Source organism: Trachypithecus francoisi, unplaced genomic scaffold, assembly GCF_009764315.1.
Source record: "Trachypithecus francoisi isolate TF-2019V2 unplaced genomic scaffold, Tfra_2.0 Lachesis_group14, whole genome shotgun sequence".
NCBI classification, from domain to species: domain Eukaryota; kingdom Metazoa; phylum Chordata; class Mammalia; order Primates; family Cercopithecidae; genus Trachypithecus; species Trachypithecus francoisi.
In genome coordinates this window covers 59,182,418-59,198,173 of record NW_022681459.1, presented here as the reverse complement: position 1 = coordinate 59,198,173, position 15,756 = coordinate 59,182,418, and the positions used below count along the sequence as shown (strand labels likewise).

Genomic DNA, 15,756 nt, shown 5'->3' with positions numbered 1-15,756 from the left:
AAAGCTGAATCCCAATAAAGAGGGAGCCCATGCCAAAAGCAAAACAGAAAGCAAACACAGGCAGAGGAACACCCAAGGGCCACTGCGGCTTCAGTGTAGTGTAAGGCTAAGAAATCAAAAAACTAAACCCCAGTCGGAGGTATATAAATGTCTTCTTTGCAGGCATCTTTGGTCATATGCCTAAAAAAAGAATGTGAAAAAAATGACAGGGTGCAAATCATCCACAAAATCACCACATCAGAGTTCTTTGCATAGTAAGGAAACAAGCCGCTTTTGTCTACACATGAATTGCAAATGTTTATCATTTGTCTTCACTTTAAAGTACTTTTTCAGAACAGAAATGTTACATTTTTATGTCATCAGATTTATTAACCTTTTCCTTTTATGAGATTTGAATATGCATAGAAGGGATTCCCCAATTCAGGATAATAAAAAAAGCTTTACCCAGGTTTTCTTCTAGGATAATCATATTTTCAAGTAAATCTTTGAACTACCTGAATTTAGCCTGGTGTGTAAAGAGTAAAGAAGGAGGCCGGGCGTGGTGGCTCAAGCCTGTAATCCCAGCACTTTGGGAGGCCAAGACGGGCGGATCACGAGGTCAGGAGATCGAGACCATCCTGGCTAACACAGTGAAACCCCGTCTCTACTAAAAAATACAAAAAACTAGCCGGGCGTGGTGGCGGGTGCCTGTAGTCCCAGCTACTCGGGAGGCTGAGGCAGGAGAATGGCGTAAACCCGGGAGGCGGAGCTTGCAGTGAGCTGAGATCCGGCCACTGCACTCCAGCCTGGGTGACAGAGCAAGACTCCGTCTCAAAAAAAAAAAAGAGTAAAGAAGGAATTCTACTTTGTTTTATTATTTGTTTCTAAAATGCCAGACACTAGTCCAAATTCCATTAATCAAATAACCCACTGTTACCTAGGATATGAAATGTTCTTATCCCGATTCACTGATATGCCTACTCCTACACCAGTAAAATGAAAAACGAGCAGTCTATTGTTTGATGGAAATCTCAGACATTCCCACCCTTATACCTATAACTCAATACAAAGGAAGTGACTCCTTTTCTCTTATTTTTTTTTTTTAGAGTCAGGGTCTCTTTCTGTCACCCAGGCTGGAGAGTGCAGTGGTGCAATCAAAGCTCACTGCAACCTCAAACTCATAGGCTTAAGAGATTTGCTCGCCTCACTCTCCCTAGTAGCTGGAATCACAGGCATGCACAACCATGCCTGGCTATGCGACTCCTTTTCTTTACAACATGACTCCACTCTGGGATAGAGCTGAGTGTCTCTCTCTCCTAGGACTACTTTCTTGATAAATACCACTTACTCTCCCACCCTCCAGCAAAATCCTTGCCAGAAATTTTCTCAATACTATCACCCAATCCGTGGTTGGTGACTGCTTTGTCTTTCCTGTTATGCTATGATACTTAGAGTTGGTCAAGGCTCAGTTTATACAAGCCAGCACTTCTTATGGTATCAAAACCCATGAGCTCACTGTTTAGTTGTCCAAAGTTACATGTTTGTTGTTAATTTACACTAACGGCCGGGCGCGGTGGCTCAAGCCTGTAATCCCAGCACTTTGGGAGGCCGAGACGGGCGGATCACGAGGTCAGGAGATCGAGACCATCCTGGCTAACACGGTGAAACTCCGTCTCTACTAAAAATACAAAAACTAGCCGGGTGAGGTGGCGGGTGCCTGTAGTCTCAGCTACTCGGGAGGCTGAGGCAGGAGAATGGTGTAAACCCGGGAGGCGGAGCTTGCAGTGAGCTGAGAGCCGGCCACTGCACTCCAGTCCGGGCGACAGAGCGAGACTCCGCCTCAAAAAAAAAAAAAAAAAAAAAAAAAATTTACACTAACATTCTGGCCTAACAAAGGATACACTTTTAAAAGAGAGCTGATTACTCATGCCACAAGTGATTTGTAATATGTAAGCAACTGATATATTTACAATAAATGTAATCCTATAAGAAAGTCACTAAATGTGAATCATTATGTATCAACTATTTTTGTAAGTTTTAAAATTGAAATTTTGTTTTTGATTATAAAAGTAACCGATTATAAAAGTTCAGATACAGGCCGGGCGCGGTGGCTCAAGCCTGTAATCCCAGCACTTTGGGAGGCCGAGACGGGTGGATCATGAGGTCAGGAGATCGAGACCATCCTGGTCTACACGGTGAAACCCCGTCTCTACTAAAAAATACAAAAAAAAAAAAAAAACTAGCCGGGCGAGATGGCGGGAGCCTGTAGTCCCAGCTACTCGGGAGGCTGAGGCAGGAGAATGGCGGGAACCCGGGAGGCGGAGCTTGCAGTGAGCCGAGATCGCGCCACTGCACTCCAGCCTGGGCGACAGAGCGAGACTCCGTCTCAAAAAAAAAAAAAAAAAAAAAGTTCAGATACTTCAACACTGTATCAAGCAAGAACTAAACATCCTCAGTAACTTCATTCCCTATTTAACAATTTGCTGTGTGCTTTCCAGTATGTTTTTGGTATGTTTTTCTTTTTTTACAACAATGATTATTATATTCCATGTTCAGTAATATTGTTCCCCCACTTTATAGTCTATTACGAATATTTCTTCCTGTTAAGACAGAGGGGTCGATCAGGAGTGGTGGCTCACGCCTGTAACCCCGATACTTTAGAAGGCCAAGGCGGGTGGATCACCTGAGGTCAGGAGTTCGAGACCAGCATGACCAACATGGTGAAACCATGTTTCAAAAATTAACCAGGCGTGGGGTGCACGTCTGTAATCCCAGCTTCTAGGGACGCTGAGGCAGGAGAATTGCTTGAACCCAGGAGGCGGAGGTTGCAGTGAGCCGAGATTGTGCCATTGCACTCCAGCCCGGGCGACAGAGCAAGACTTTGTCTCAAAAAAAAAAAAAAAAAGGACAGAAGGATCTACATTTTAATTTATTTAGGTTTCAGGTGTTTTTTTTTTTTTTTTTTGGTAGAGATGGGGACTATGTTGCCCATGCTGGTCTCCGATTCCTGGGCTCAGGTGATCCTTCCACCTCAGCCTCATGAAGTGCTGGAATTACAGGCATGAGCCACTGTGCCTGGCCCATCTTAATTTTTTTTTTTTTTTTGAGACAGAGTCTGGCTCTGTCGCCCAGGCTGGAGTGCAGTGGCCGGATCTCAGCTCACTGCAAGCTCCGCCTTCCGGGTTTACGCCATTCTCCTGCCTCAGCCTCCCTAGTAGCTGGGACTACAGGCGCCTGCCACCTTGCCCGGCTAGTTTTTTAAATTTTTTAATAGAGACGGGGTTTCACCGTGTTAGCCAGGATGGTCTTGATCTCCTGACCTCCTGATCCGCCCGTCTCGGCCTCCCAAAGTGCTGGGATTACAGGCTTGAGCCATGGCGCCCGGCCAATTTTTAATAGTTTCATAGCATGCCACTGAACCATAGAATAGTATTACATGACAGTTACAAGGACTCCACCTTCATTATTTTCCAAAGTGGTTTCCACAGGCCTTGATGTTAAAGAAGATGGCTCTGCTATTGCTGATGCCCATGCTGTGTCACTCAACTGAAACAAAGTGAGAAAAGTCATTAGCAGACAAAGCAAGAAAACAGCCATAAAAAACAAATCAAAGCACAGGAAAAACCTAACAATTTAAACAGCCACATTTTGAGTCCCTGTTAATGGAAAGGAAGGCATATCTATTTTTTTCTTGCTTTCTTTTTGTATAGAGATGGGGTCTTGCTCTGTTGCCCAGGCTGGAGTGCAGAAGCACAATCATGGCTCACTGTATCCTTCACCTCCAAGGCTCAAGTGATGCTTCCACCTCAGCCTCCTGAGTAGCTGAGACTGCAGGCATGTGCCACCACATCCAGCTAAAGTTTAAATTTTTTGTAGAGAAGGGGTCTATGTTGCCCAGGCTCATCTCAAACTCCTGGGCTCAAGCTATCCTCCCACCTTGGCTTCCCAAACTGCTGAGATTACAGCATGAGCCACCATGCCTGGCCTGTTCTCCTCTTTCTTGATAACCTTTTTGGGTAACTACTGACTGTGACAATGCTAATAAGTATGTGCAAATTATAATAGCAAAAACAACAACAACAACAACAACAAAACAAGGTTTAACAACTTGTATGACTTTACATAGTCTTAAATTGAAAATTAAAGAATAAGCTGGGCACAGTGGCTCACATCTGTAATCCCAGCACTTTGGGAGGCTGAGGCAGGCAGATCATCTGAGGTCAGGAGTTCGAGACCAGACCGGTCAATATGGTGAAACCGTGTCTCCACTAAAATTACAAAAAAATTAGCCGGGTGTGGTGGTGTGGGGAGGCTGAGGCGGGAGAATCACCTGAACCTGGCAGGCAGAGGTTGCAGTGAGCCGAGATTGTGCCAGTGCACTCCAGCCTAGACGACAGAGCAAGACTCCATCTCAAAATAAAAAAAAAAGAAAGAAAGAAAATTAAAGAATAGATTGAGCAAGAGTTCACCAAATCGTGCTCCTTACCCAATGGGACTGGGCGAAGCTAGGGTAGCTGGCAGAACATATGATGCTCCAAGACAGAGGTAGGAACATGTTACCTTAAAGGGCTAAATAGTAGGCCGGGCACGGTGGCTCATGCCTATAATCCCAGCAGTTTAGGAGGCCAAAGCTGGTGGATCACCTGAGGTCAGGAGTTCGAGACAAGCCTGACCAACATGGCGAAACCCCATCTCTACTAAAAACACAAAATTAGCCAGGTGTGGTGGTGCATGCCTATAATCCCAGCTACTCGGGAGGCTGAGGCAGGAGAATCTCTTGAACCCGGGAGGCAGAGGTTGCAGTGAGCTGAGATCGTGCCACTGCACTCCAGCCTGGGCAGCAAGAGCAAAAACTCCGTCAAAAAAAAAAAAAAGAAAGAAAAGAAAGAGCCAAATAGTAAATATTGTGGCTTTTTAGGCTTTACTTTCCCTAGATCTAAGTGATCTGAGGAGAGGCCACAGAGTACTACGGATTGCTGTCACTGTTGCTATCAGGTCAGAAGGATGAGGAGTGTGTATTTAGAGCCCTTATTGAAGGCTTACTTTGTGCCAGGTACTAAGTACTTTTACCAGTACTATTAACTCATGCAACAGCTTTGAGATATATACTATGTAAACAGCAAAACTGGGGCACTGAGAATGAAACCCCTATTAAAAATGTCTTCATTTTTGTCAGTTTCAGAGCTCTGAACTGAACTGTGACACAGTATTAGTAATAAACTCTCAGTTCTCCCTGGCAGCTAGATAAGACATGCAACTAAATTCCAGCTCACAGGACATTAAGCAGAAGGGATGGGAGGTACCTCTAGACTTTTTCTGTAAAACAATAGGGCATTTGTGGCAGGGTAAGGTGGCTCACACCTATAATCCCAGAACTTTGGGTGGCCAAGGTGGGTGGATCACCTGAGGTCAGGAATTCGAAACCAGCCTGGCCAATATAGTGAAACCTCATCTCTACTATAAATACAAACATTAGCCGGGCGTGGTGGCACACACCTGTAGTCCCAGCAACTCGGGAGGCTGAGGCAAAAGAATTGCTTGAACCCAGGAGGTGGAGATTGCAGTGAGCCAAGATCACACCATTGCACTCCAGCCTAGGCGACAAGAGCAAAACTCCATCTCAAAAAAAAAGTTACCTGGGTGTGTTGGTGCACACCTGTAGTTCCAGCTACTCGGGAGGCTGAGGCTGAAGAATTGCTTACTCAGGGGGCGGAGGCTGTAATGAGCTGAGATCATGCCACTCCACTCCAGCTCGGGCAACAGAGCCAGATTCGGTCCCCCCAAAAATAAAGAAAGAAATAAAAGAATAGGGCATTAGCTCTCAAGGATGCTTGTCCTCTTCTCTTAAGCTGGGAGAGTCTTAAACTGAAGCAGCTGCTTTAGACCCTGAGATGGAAGCCACACGTTGAGAACAGCAAAGTCCATCAGTCAATGGCAGATAGCCTAACCTTAGAATTGTTGATAATGTCATTTCTCTCTTCAGTAGTTATGTTTCAGGACTTCTTGTTACAACAGCATAGCCTATATCCTAACATTTTAAATATGTACCTTTTGTTAACTGTCAGAGGAAGCATACTTTAAAATGAGGTGAAGCATAATACATACCTCAGGAGAAACGTGAGAGGCAAAAAAATCTTCCTCCTTTGGTGGAGGAGACAAAGGTGGAACCACACAACTATCAAGCCACAGCTAGAACAAAAACACAAAACACAGGGCTGAGCATTTCATCCGGCCTGTAAAGGATTTTATTTGATACTCTTCATTTCCCTTATAGAGACCTGTTTCCTAAAGATTGGTGCTTTCCATTCTTATAAAATCAGTAACATCCCTACAGAGGACCTCTGAGTGCACTTTAGTAATCTATCATCCAGTAAATTTTGCTTCCAAACCTTGAGGAAGTCAAGTACCTCAAACACACAAACCATTTCTGAAAAGGAAAGATCAAAGACTTCATATCTAAATGCAGGTTCCCAACGATAATCCTCGTTATTCACGGATTCCATATTTATGAATTTACCTACTTGCTAAAATTTACTTTTAACCCATACTCAGTCCTCGTGGTGTTTTCAGTCATTTGGAGAATAGTGCAGCAAAAAATGAGTTGCCTGAGAACCACATTCTCAGCTGAGGTAAACAAGACACACTACTCTGCCTTCTTGTTTCAGTTCTCATATCAAATGTCCTTTCTGTAGCTTATTTCGTGCTACGTTCTTCATATTTCCGTGCTTTTTATTGAGGATATCACTTTTTAAGATGACTCTCAAGTGCAGTACTGAAGGGCTAGCTAATGTTCTGAAGCACATGAAGGCTGTGATGTGCCTCATGCGGAGAAAATCCAGGCATTAAATAAGCTTCATTCAGGGCTGAGTTACAGTCCTTGGCTGTGAGTTCAACATTCATGAGCCATCAATATATATTTAAAAAGGTGTCTCTAAATAGAAACACATGTTAAATAAGGTTATGTATTGATCAGTTGACAAAAATGAGACCAGAGCTCATAGGAACCTAATCCTGTATTTCTCCTAGGAGCAATGTTTTAGTATTCGTTAATCCAGTACTCATGATGAATTTACAGAACATAACTACTTCAAATAGTAAGAATCTATTGTACACTAATTCCCTGTAAGACAATTCAGGTAGAAAAGTTTTACTATTCAGGATAAAAATCACTTTTTCTACTAAGTGAACATGTATCTAAAGGAGACAATCCAGCCTCCAGTGACTTACATCAGTGCCATGCTTCCGTGTTGCTTGAGAGGCAAGCGATTTGATTTTCTCCCTGTAAAGCTGAGCAGTGCGACTGTTATACTTGGCATTGGTGTCACTGGTGGAACACCCATGTTGATGAAAAAAGGAAGACTACGGAGAAAAGCATGCAGATTAATATTTTGGTAAAACTAGTTATGGCCAGGTGCGGTGGCTTACGCCTGTAATCCCAGTACTTTGGGAGGCCAAGGCAGGTGGATGACGAGGTTGGGAGATCAAGACCATCCTGGCTAACACAGTGAAACCCCACCTCTACTAAAAATACAAAAAATTAGCCAAGCATGGTGGCAGATGCCTGTAATCCCAGCTACTTGGGAGGCTGAGGCAGGAGAATGGTGAACGCAGGAGGCGGAGCTTGTAGTGAGCTGAGATCGTGCCACTGCACTCCAGTCTGGGAAACAGAGCAAGACTCCGTCTCAGAAAACAAACAAACAAACAAACATACAAAAAACAAACCAAAAACTAGCCATGAGCCGGGCGCGGTGGCTCAAGCCTGTAATCCTAGCACTTTGGGAGGCCGAGACGGGCGGATCACGAGGTCAGGAGATCGAGACCATCCTGGCTAACACAGTGAAACCCCATCTCTACTAAAAATACAAAAAACTAGCCGGGCGAGGTGGCGGGCGTCTGTAGTCCCAGCTACTCCGGAGGCTGAGGCAGGAGAATGGCGTAAACCCGGGAGGCGGAGCTTGCAGTGAGCTGAGATCTGGCCACAGCACTCCAGCCTGGGCGACAGAGTGAGACTCTGTCTCAAAAAAAAAAAAAAAAAAACACAAAAACTAGCTATGAGACTTGCATTACAAAATGAAATAACTAGTCCTCATTTGTCCATTAAACCACCTCTGTCATTGTGAACTTTATTTGGGGAGAAGCTTTCTTCTCAGGACTACTTTTAATTCATGAGCAATCCATTTCTTTTCTTTTCTTTTTTCTTTTGAGAAAGAGTCTTGCTCTATTACCCAGGCTGGAATGGAGTGGCTCCATCTCGGTTCACTGCAACCTCCACCTCCTGGGCTCCAGCGATCCCACCTCAGTCTCCCAAGTAGCTGGGACTACATGTGTGTGCCACCACGCCTGGCTAATTTCTGTATTTTTTGTAGAGATGGGGTCTTGCTATGTTGTCCAGGCTAGTCTTGAACTCCTGAGCTCAAAGAATCCACTTGCCTTGGCCTCACAAAGTGCTGGATTACAGGCGTGAGCCACCGCTCCTGGCCCTTTTCTTTGTTTATTGAGATGGTCTGACTCTGTTACCCAGGCTGGAGTGTAGTGTGGCATGATCATGGCTCACTGCAGCCTCCAACTCCTGGATTCAAGCAGTCCTCTCACCTTGGCTTCCCAAAGTGCTGGGATTAGAAGTGTGAGCCACCATGCCCAGTCCACAATCGATCTCAAAATGGATTCCAGTAAATCAGATTTTTTGACAAATTAGTGAGGAGCTACATTAACATTTACCTCGTTCAACACTATTCTGTCATTAACAGAGACTACAATATAAGTAAGACGTTAAGACAAGTATTTAAACAATTAAAAGAAACTGCTTTTATCCACTTCATGAGGATCCATGTACAGATATGAATTATAGAATTCATATCTTAATTAAAACAGGTCTTCTAAAAACCTATACAAGTGATCCTTTGATGAACCTAATTTAACTGATAATGATACTGGTCACCCACATGTTCCAGATCCTGTCGTGAGTGCTTCATGGGCATCATCGCATTCAATCCTCACAGCAACACTGTCAGACAGTCACTACTCCTGTCTGCACTTTACAGATAGGGAAAATGAAGCACAGAGAGATTCAACAACGTGCCCCAGATCACATGGGTAGCAAGGGACGGGGTTAGGATTCAAATAGAAAAGGACGGTTCCAAGCCCGTAACTTAGAGCTGCACTGGGTAAACTGAATGACCACTCATCTGAGCCTTCCCTCCCCATGGCCCCTGACCCCTGCTGGCTTGAGATGCAAAAGCTCCTTTCTGGAGTTTGGAGGGTGACTCTGCAACCTTGGGAAGGCTTAGAAATAAGAATAGGTAAGTCAAACTAACAGGGCTAAGTTTAGGAACAAGTTTGTGAACATCATGATAATGGGCAAAAGTTTCTAAAAAGATGCTTGAGGCTGGGCACAGTAGCACATGCCTGTAACCCTAGCACTCGGGAAGCCAAAGCAGGAGGATTGCTTGAGGCCAGGAATTTGAGACCGGCCTGGGAACCAAAGTGAGACCACGTCTCTAGAAAAACCCAGAAAATTAATAAAAAATTAATAAGAAACACTGGCCAGGCCTGGCAGCTCACGCCTGTAAATGCCAGCATTTTGGGTGGCCAAAGTAGGCAGATCACTTAAGCCTAGGAGTTCAAGACCAGACTGGCAAACATGGCAAAACCCTGTCTCTACTAAAAATGTAAAAAACTTGCTGTGCCTGGTGGTACTTGCCTATAGTCCCAGCTACTTGGGAGGCTGAGTGAATCACCTGAGCCCAGGAAGTTGAGGCTGCAGTGAGCTATGATTTTGCCACTGCACTCCAGCCTAGGCAATAGGAGTGAGACTCTATCTCAAAAAATAAGCTTGAAACATCTAAGGCATACTTTTTTCTTTCTTTCTTTCTTTTTTTTTTTGAGATGGTCTTGCTCAATTACCTAGGCTGGAGTGCAGTGGCACGGTGAACACTGTTCACTGTAGCATCAACCTCCTGGACTCAAGTGATTCTTCTGCCTCAGACTCCCAAGTGGCTGGGACTACAGGTATGCACCACTATGCCTGGCTAATTAAAAATTTTTTTTTGTAGACTTTGTTGTCCAGGCTGGTATTGAACTCATGAGCTCAAGTGGTCCTCCTGCCTCGGCCTCCCGAAGTTCTGGGATTACAGGTGTGAGCCACCATGCCTGGCTAGGCATATCTTTTTAATTAAGAGGGGCAAAAATTGTTTCTTGAAAAGTGAAAAAAAAAATCTTAGTTATTACAATGGTTTATGGCCTTCCAAAGATCACCTCTACCTGACAAAACTGTATTCCTTAGTATTTAATTTATCTCATTAGGGAAACATTGGATCCAATTTAAATGGAAAATTATCTAATTAACTGATTTTTATGCTTAGGGACAACAAAGAAAAAAGATTGAGAAACTAGCATTTTTGAAACTGCTATTATAGACTTCTGACTTTATTTGATACACACACACACACATATATATAATTTTTTTTTTCTTTTTGAGACAGGGTCTTGTTCTGTCACCCAGGCTGGAGTGCAATGGCATAATCACAGCTCACTGCAGCCTGGAACTCCTGGGCTCAAGTGATCCTCCCACCTCAGCCTCCTGAGTAGCTGAGGCTATAGGCAGGTTCCACTATGCCTTGCTAACTTTTAAGTCTTTTGTACAGATGAGGTCTCACTAAATTGCCCAGGCTGGTCTTAGACTCCTAGGCTCAAGTGATCCTCTTGCCTCAGCCTCCCAAAGTGTTTGGATTCCAGGCATGAGCCACCATGCCTGGTCATAATTTTTATTTGAAATGCATACAAATTTGATTTCTTATTCTTTAGCATATAAGAAACGCCTAAAGGAATTCCATTTACTCAATCTACACCATTTTGTCCTGATAAATAGGCTACCAGTGCTGTGCAATATTTGGCTGGCTAGATTTGTGAGGCTGCCAGTTCAGTGTCTGAGATAATCAAATATACTGAATTTGTAAATAAAGTTTACAATGTTTGAAAATCCTTAATTAGGTTTGTAAATGGGGTTAAGGAAATCAGTTCTTTTAAAATTATAAATTAATATTTTAAGGTTATTTTTTCACAGAACTTACACAATCGGTTATATTTGTGTTTAGAAATTAACACACAATATTTGCTATATTTAAAGACATGAAGAATGGGTTTTTTGGCCAGGCGCGGTGGCTCACGCCTGTAATTCCAGCACTTTGGGAGGCCAAGGCAGGCGGATCACTTGAGGTCAGGAGTTCAAGACCAGCCTGGCCAACATGATGAAACCCTGTCTCTCCTAAAAATACCAAAAAACCCAGGAGTTGTAATGTGCGCCTATAGTCCAGCTACTCAGGAGGCTGAGGCAGGAGGATCTTTTGAACCCGGGAGGTGGAGGTTGCAGTGAGCCAAAACAGTGCCACTGCACTCCAGGTTGGGCAACAGAGCCAGACTCCGTCTCAAAAAAAAAGAATGGGTTTTGTAATTTATAGTTAAGAAGTTAAATATTAATTCAAATACAAGCATTCCATCCTAACCACAAAAGTCACCCCAGTTATTAAAAAACTATTGTCATAAAGAAGCCTCCAGTTTCTCTGTACCCTTGTTTCCTGTTCTTTTTTGTTGTTGTTGTTGTTTTTGTTTTTTTTTTTTTTGAGACGGAGTCTCGCTCTGTCGCCCAGGCTGGAGTGCAGTGGCCGGATCTCAGCTCGCTGCAAGCTCCGCCTCCCGGGTTCACGCCATTCTCTCGCCTCAGCCTCCCGAGTAGCTGGGACTACAGGCACCCGCCACCTCGCCCGGCTAATTTTTTGTATTTTTTTAGTAGAGACGGGGTTTCACCATGTTAGCCAGGATGGTCTCGATCTCCTGACCTCGTGATCCGCCCGTCTCGGCCTCCCAAAGTGCTGGGATTACAGGCTTGAGCCACTGCGCCCGGCCGCTTCCTGTTTTAATTTTCTTAAAGCACTTATCACTGCCTGTTATTTTCCTGTGAACATATTTCTTTGATCACTCTCTGACTGCCTCTGTCTATAAGAGGGGATCTTGGTTATTTTTGTGTAGTCTTTTGAGACAAGATCTCACTCTATCACCCAGGCTGGAGCACAATGGCACCATCTCAGCTCACTGCAATCTCTACCTCCCAGGCTTAAGAGATCCTCCCACCTCAGCCTCCTGAGTAGCTGGGACTACAGGTATGCATCACTATGCTTTCCTAATTTTTGTATTTTTTGTAGAAACGGGCTTTTGCCATGTTGTCCAGGCCGGTCTTACATTCATGGGCTCAAGGTGATCTGCCTGCCTCACCCTCCCAAAGTTCTAGGATGACAAGCATGAGCCACTGTGCCCAGTGGGGATCTTGTTTGTCTTGTCTGTCACTGTATCCCCAGCATGTCGCCAACGTTTCCATTTTATTAGGTGTTTAACAGATTTTTCAATAAACAAGTCAACTGGGTCTGTCCAACTCCAAAACCCATCAGGCTCTCTGCTTCATCTCATAGGGCCTCCCAAACTTGCAAGTATTGAACTCTTTTTGTTTGTTTTTTGGGGTGGAGTCTCGCTCTGTCACCCAGGCTGGAGTGCAGTGGTCTGATCTCGGCTCACTGCAACCTCTGCCTCCCAGGTTCATGCAATTCTCCCATCTCAGCCTCCCGAGTAGCTGGGATTACAGGTGTGCGCCACCATGCCTGGCTAATTTTTTTTTTAGTGGAGACGGGGTTCCTCCACGTTGGCCAGGCTGGTCGTCTCGAACTCCTGACCTCAAATGATCCGCCCACCTCAGCCTCCCAAAGTGTTGGGGTTACAGGCGTGAACTACTGCGCCCGACCTGTTTGTTTTTTTTTTTTTTTTTGAGACGGAGTCTCGCGCTGTCACCCAGGCTGGAGTGCTGTGGCCGGATCTCAGCTCACTGCAAGCTCCGCCTCCCGGGTTCACGCCATTCTCCTGCCTCAGCCTCCCGAGTAGCTGGGACTACAGGCGCCGCCACCTCGCCGGCTAGTTTTTTGTAGTTTTTAGTAGAGACGGGTTTCACCGTGTTAGTCAGGATGGTCTCGATCTCCTGACCTCGTGATCCGCCCGTCTCGGCCTCCCAAAGTGCTAGGATTACAGGCTTGAGCCACCGCGCCCGGCCTGTTTTTTATAAATAGAGGGTCTTGCCATGTTGCACAGGGTGGTCTTGAACTCCTGGGCTCCAGGGATCCTCCACCTCAGCTTCCCAAATGGCTGAGATTACAGGCATGAGCCACTGCACCTAGCCTGAGCTTCTTTACTATTATAGCATAACAAATATTTAAACAAGAAGGAAAATGATGAGTTTGAGATGAACTTACTGCATTAGCGTTTCCTCCAACTTGCATGCATCGCAACTGAAACCATGACCAGTTAGAATCCAACTCTGTAGATCTAAATGGAAAGAATATTACTAAACGTTAATATTTTTTATCCCCAGGATCAAAATCAGCAAGCTTTTGAGAACAAGGTTTCCTTTTTAGGATTCTAAAGAATTCTACGTTTGTGTCAACAAGGACCCACACTTTTGGGATGCCAGGACTCCAGAGTGGATGATGGCTGGTGCGAGCAACCCCTGGCTCCTGTCGTCCTTCCTGGAATGCAGGGCACGGGGACATGGTAAGTGTCAGCAGGCTGCTGGAACACCACCAACCCTTTGCCTCCTATCCTTGGTTGGGTATGATTTAAAATTTGTTAATGCGTCTCTACTCGAAACAGATGCACTGTTTGGATGTTTTCATGTCGGTGATCTACTTGTCCAGTTTGATCCCTACCAGAAGCTTGGAGGATGCTCATTCTCTCATCACAAGGTAGAAGAGACCTACCCAACATCACGACCGGCAGGGAGAGAAAACACAAGATTTCATGCTCCTGAAGTGAAAGCTACAAGCACTTCCTGCCCCTGCCACACCTTATGCCCGACTTCTCTCCACTGTAAAACAAGTAAACCCGAAACAAGGCAGTGAGTACAGCTTCAACAATGTACATTCACCAAGGGGTCGACTGTAAAGCAACAATGTTAGAATCTTTATACTGAATCCACAGAAATGAGCAAAAAGCAGAGGCTGTTATTCAGTAATAGCTTGCCTTACACTAACTGTAAAGGAATGTGGCTATTTTAGAATGCGTATACGTAGAATACCTTTTACAAAAACGGGCAAGGAAGAAAGAAAAGAAGATTTAGGTGCACCAAAACTTTCCTGTGTGCTGCCCTTATATTTACTAATTTCTTTCTTTCTTTTTGAGACAGGGTCTCACTCCGTCACCTAGGAATAGAGTAGTGTGATCACAGCTCACTGCAGCCTCAACCAGGATTGCTCAAGAATCCTCCTGTCTCAGCCTCCCAAGTAGATGGTAGCCACCATGCCTGGCTTTTTTTTTTTTTTTTTTTTGAGACGGAGTTTTGCTCTTGTTGCTCAGGCTGGAGTGCAATGGTACGATCTTTTTTTTTTTTTTTTTTTTTTTTTATGTTGAAAAGATATATATATATATATTTAGAATTAGGCAGCTGGACTCAGTTTAGATGATCCCAATTTTGTTGGCAACATCCAAAGCGTCGTAATCAGGAGCTAGTCGAACATATGCCTTTTTCTCTCCATCAGGCCGAATCAGGGTGTTGACCTTGGCCACATCAATGTCATAGAGCTTCTTCACAGCCTGTTTAATCTGGTGCTTGTTGGCTTTAACATCCACAATGAACACAAGTGTGTTGTTGTCTTCTATCTTCTTCATGCTGACTCAGTGGTCAGCGGAAACTTGATGATAGCATAGTGGTCAAGCTTGTTTCTCCTGGGGGCGCTCTTCCGAGGATATTTGGGCTGCCTCCGGAGTCGCAGTGTCTTGGGCCGCCGGGAGGTGGGTGACGTGCGGATCTTCTTTTTTTTGTGGCTGTGGACACCTTTCAACACTGCTTTCTTGGCCATTAAAGCCTTTGCTTTGGCTTCGGCTTTAGGAGGGGCAGGAGCTTCCTTCTTCGCTTTCGGCGCCATCTTGTGAAAGGGCAATGGTACGATCTTGGCTCACTGCAACCTCCACCTCCTGAGTTCAAGCGATTCTCTTGCCCCAGCCTCCCGAGTAGCTGGGATAACAGGCATGTGTCACCACGCCCGGTTAATTTTTGTATTTTTAGCAGACAGGGTTTCTCCATGTTGGTCAGATTGGTCTTGAACTCCTGACCTTAGGTGATCCACCTACCTTGGCCTCCCAAAGTACTGTGATTACAGGCATGAGCCACCGTGTCTGGCCTTTTTTTTTTTTGAGACGGAGTCTCGCTCTGTTGCCCAGGCTGGAGTGCAATGGCCGGATCTCAGCTCACTGCAAGCTCTGCCTCCCGGGTTCACGCCATTCTCCTGCTTCAGCCTCCTGGGTAGCTGGGACTACAGGCGCCCGCCACCTCGCCCGGCTAGTTTTTTGTATTTTTTAGTAGAGACGGGGTTTCACTGTGTTAGCCAGGATGGTCTCGACCTCCTGACCTTGTGATCCACCCGTCTCGGCCTCCCAAAGTGCTGGGATTACAGGCTTGAGCCACCGCACCCGGCCTCTTTGTTGTTTTTTAATAGAGATAGGGTCTTGTGTTGCCCAAGCTTGTCTAGAACTTCTGAGCTCAAGCAATCCTCCCACCTCAGCCTCTCAGTGTTGGGAATTACAGGTGTGAGCCACCATGCCCAGTGAACCATACCTTTTATTTTTTTTGACACAGAGTCTCACTCTGTCACCCAGGCTAGAGTGCAGTGATGCGATTTCAGCTCATTGTAACCTCTGCCTTCTGGATTCAAGGAATTCTTGTGCCCCAGCCTCCAGAGGTAGCTG

The 15,756-nt window shown here is 45.0% G+C and overlaps 1 protein-coding gene and 1 pseudogene across 3 annotated transcripts in view; both read right to left on the bottom strand.

The window, feature by feature from the left end:
• Positions 1-15,756, bottom strand: part of ARFGAP3 (ADP ribosylation factor GTPase activating protein 3) — a 71,214-nt gene that overhangs the window by 39,197 nt on the left and 16,261 nt on the right. For both annotated transcript variants that reach the window (XM_033233720.1, XM_033233721.1), the window contains exons 3-6: positions 13,269-13,341; positions 7,207-7,338; positions 6,085-6,168; positions 3,438-3,525 (exon numbers count right to left, since the gene is read on the bottom strand). In XM_033233720.1, coding sequence (XP_033089611.1) covers positions 3,438-3,525; positions 6,085-6,168; positions 7,207-7,338; positions 13,269-13,341 — 377 coding nt within the window. The remainder of the gene's footprint in view (positions 1-3,437; positions 3,526-6,084; positions 6,169-7,206; positions 7,339-13,268; positions 13,342-15,756) is intronic.
• On the bottom strand, positions 14,415-14,945 carry LOC117096370 (annotated as a pseudogene). The gene has a single exon (XR_004442466.1). The product of XR_004442466.1 is annotated as a 60S ribosomal protein L23a-like (transcript).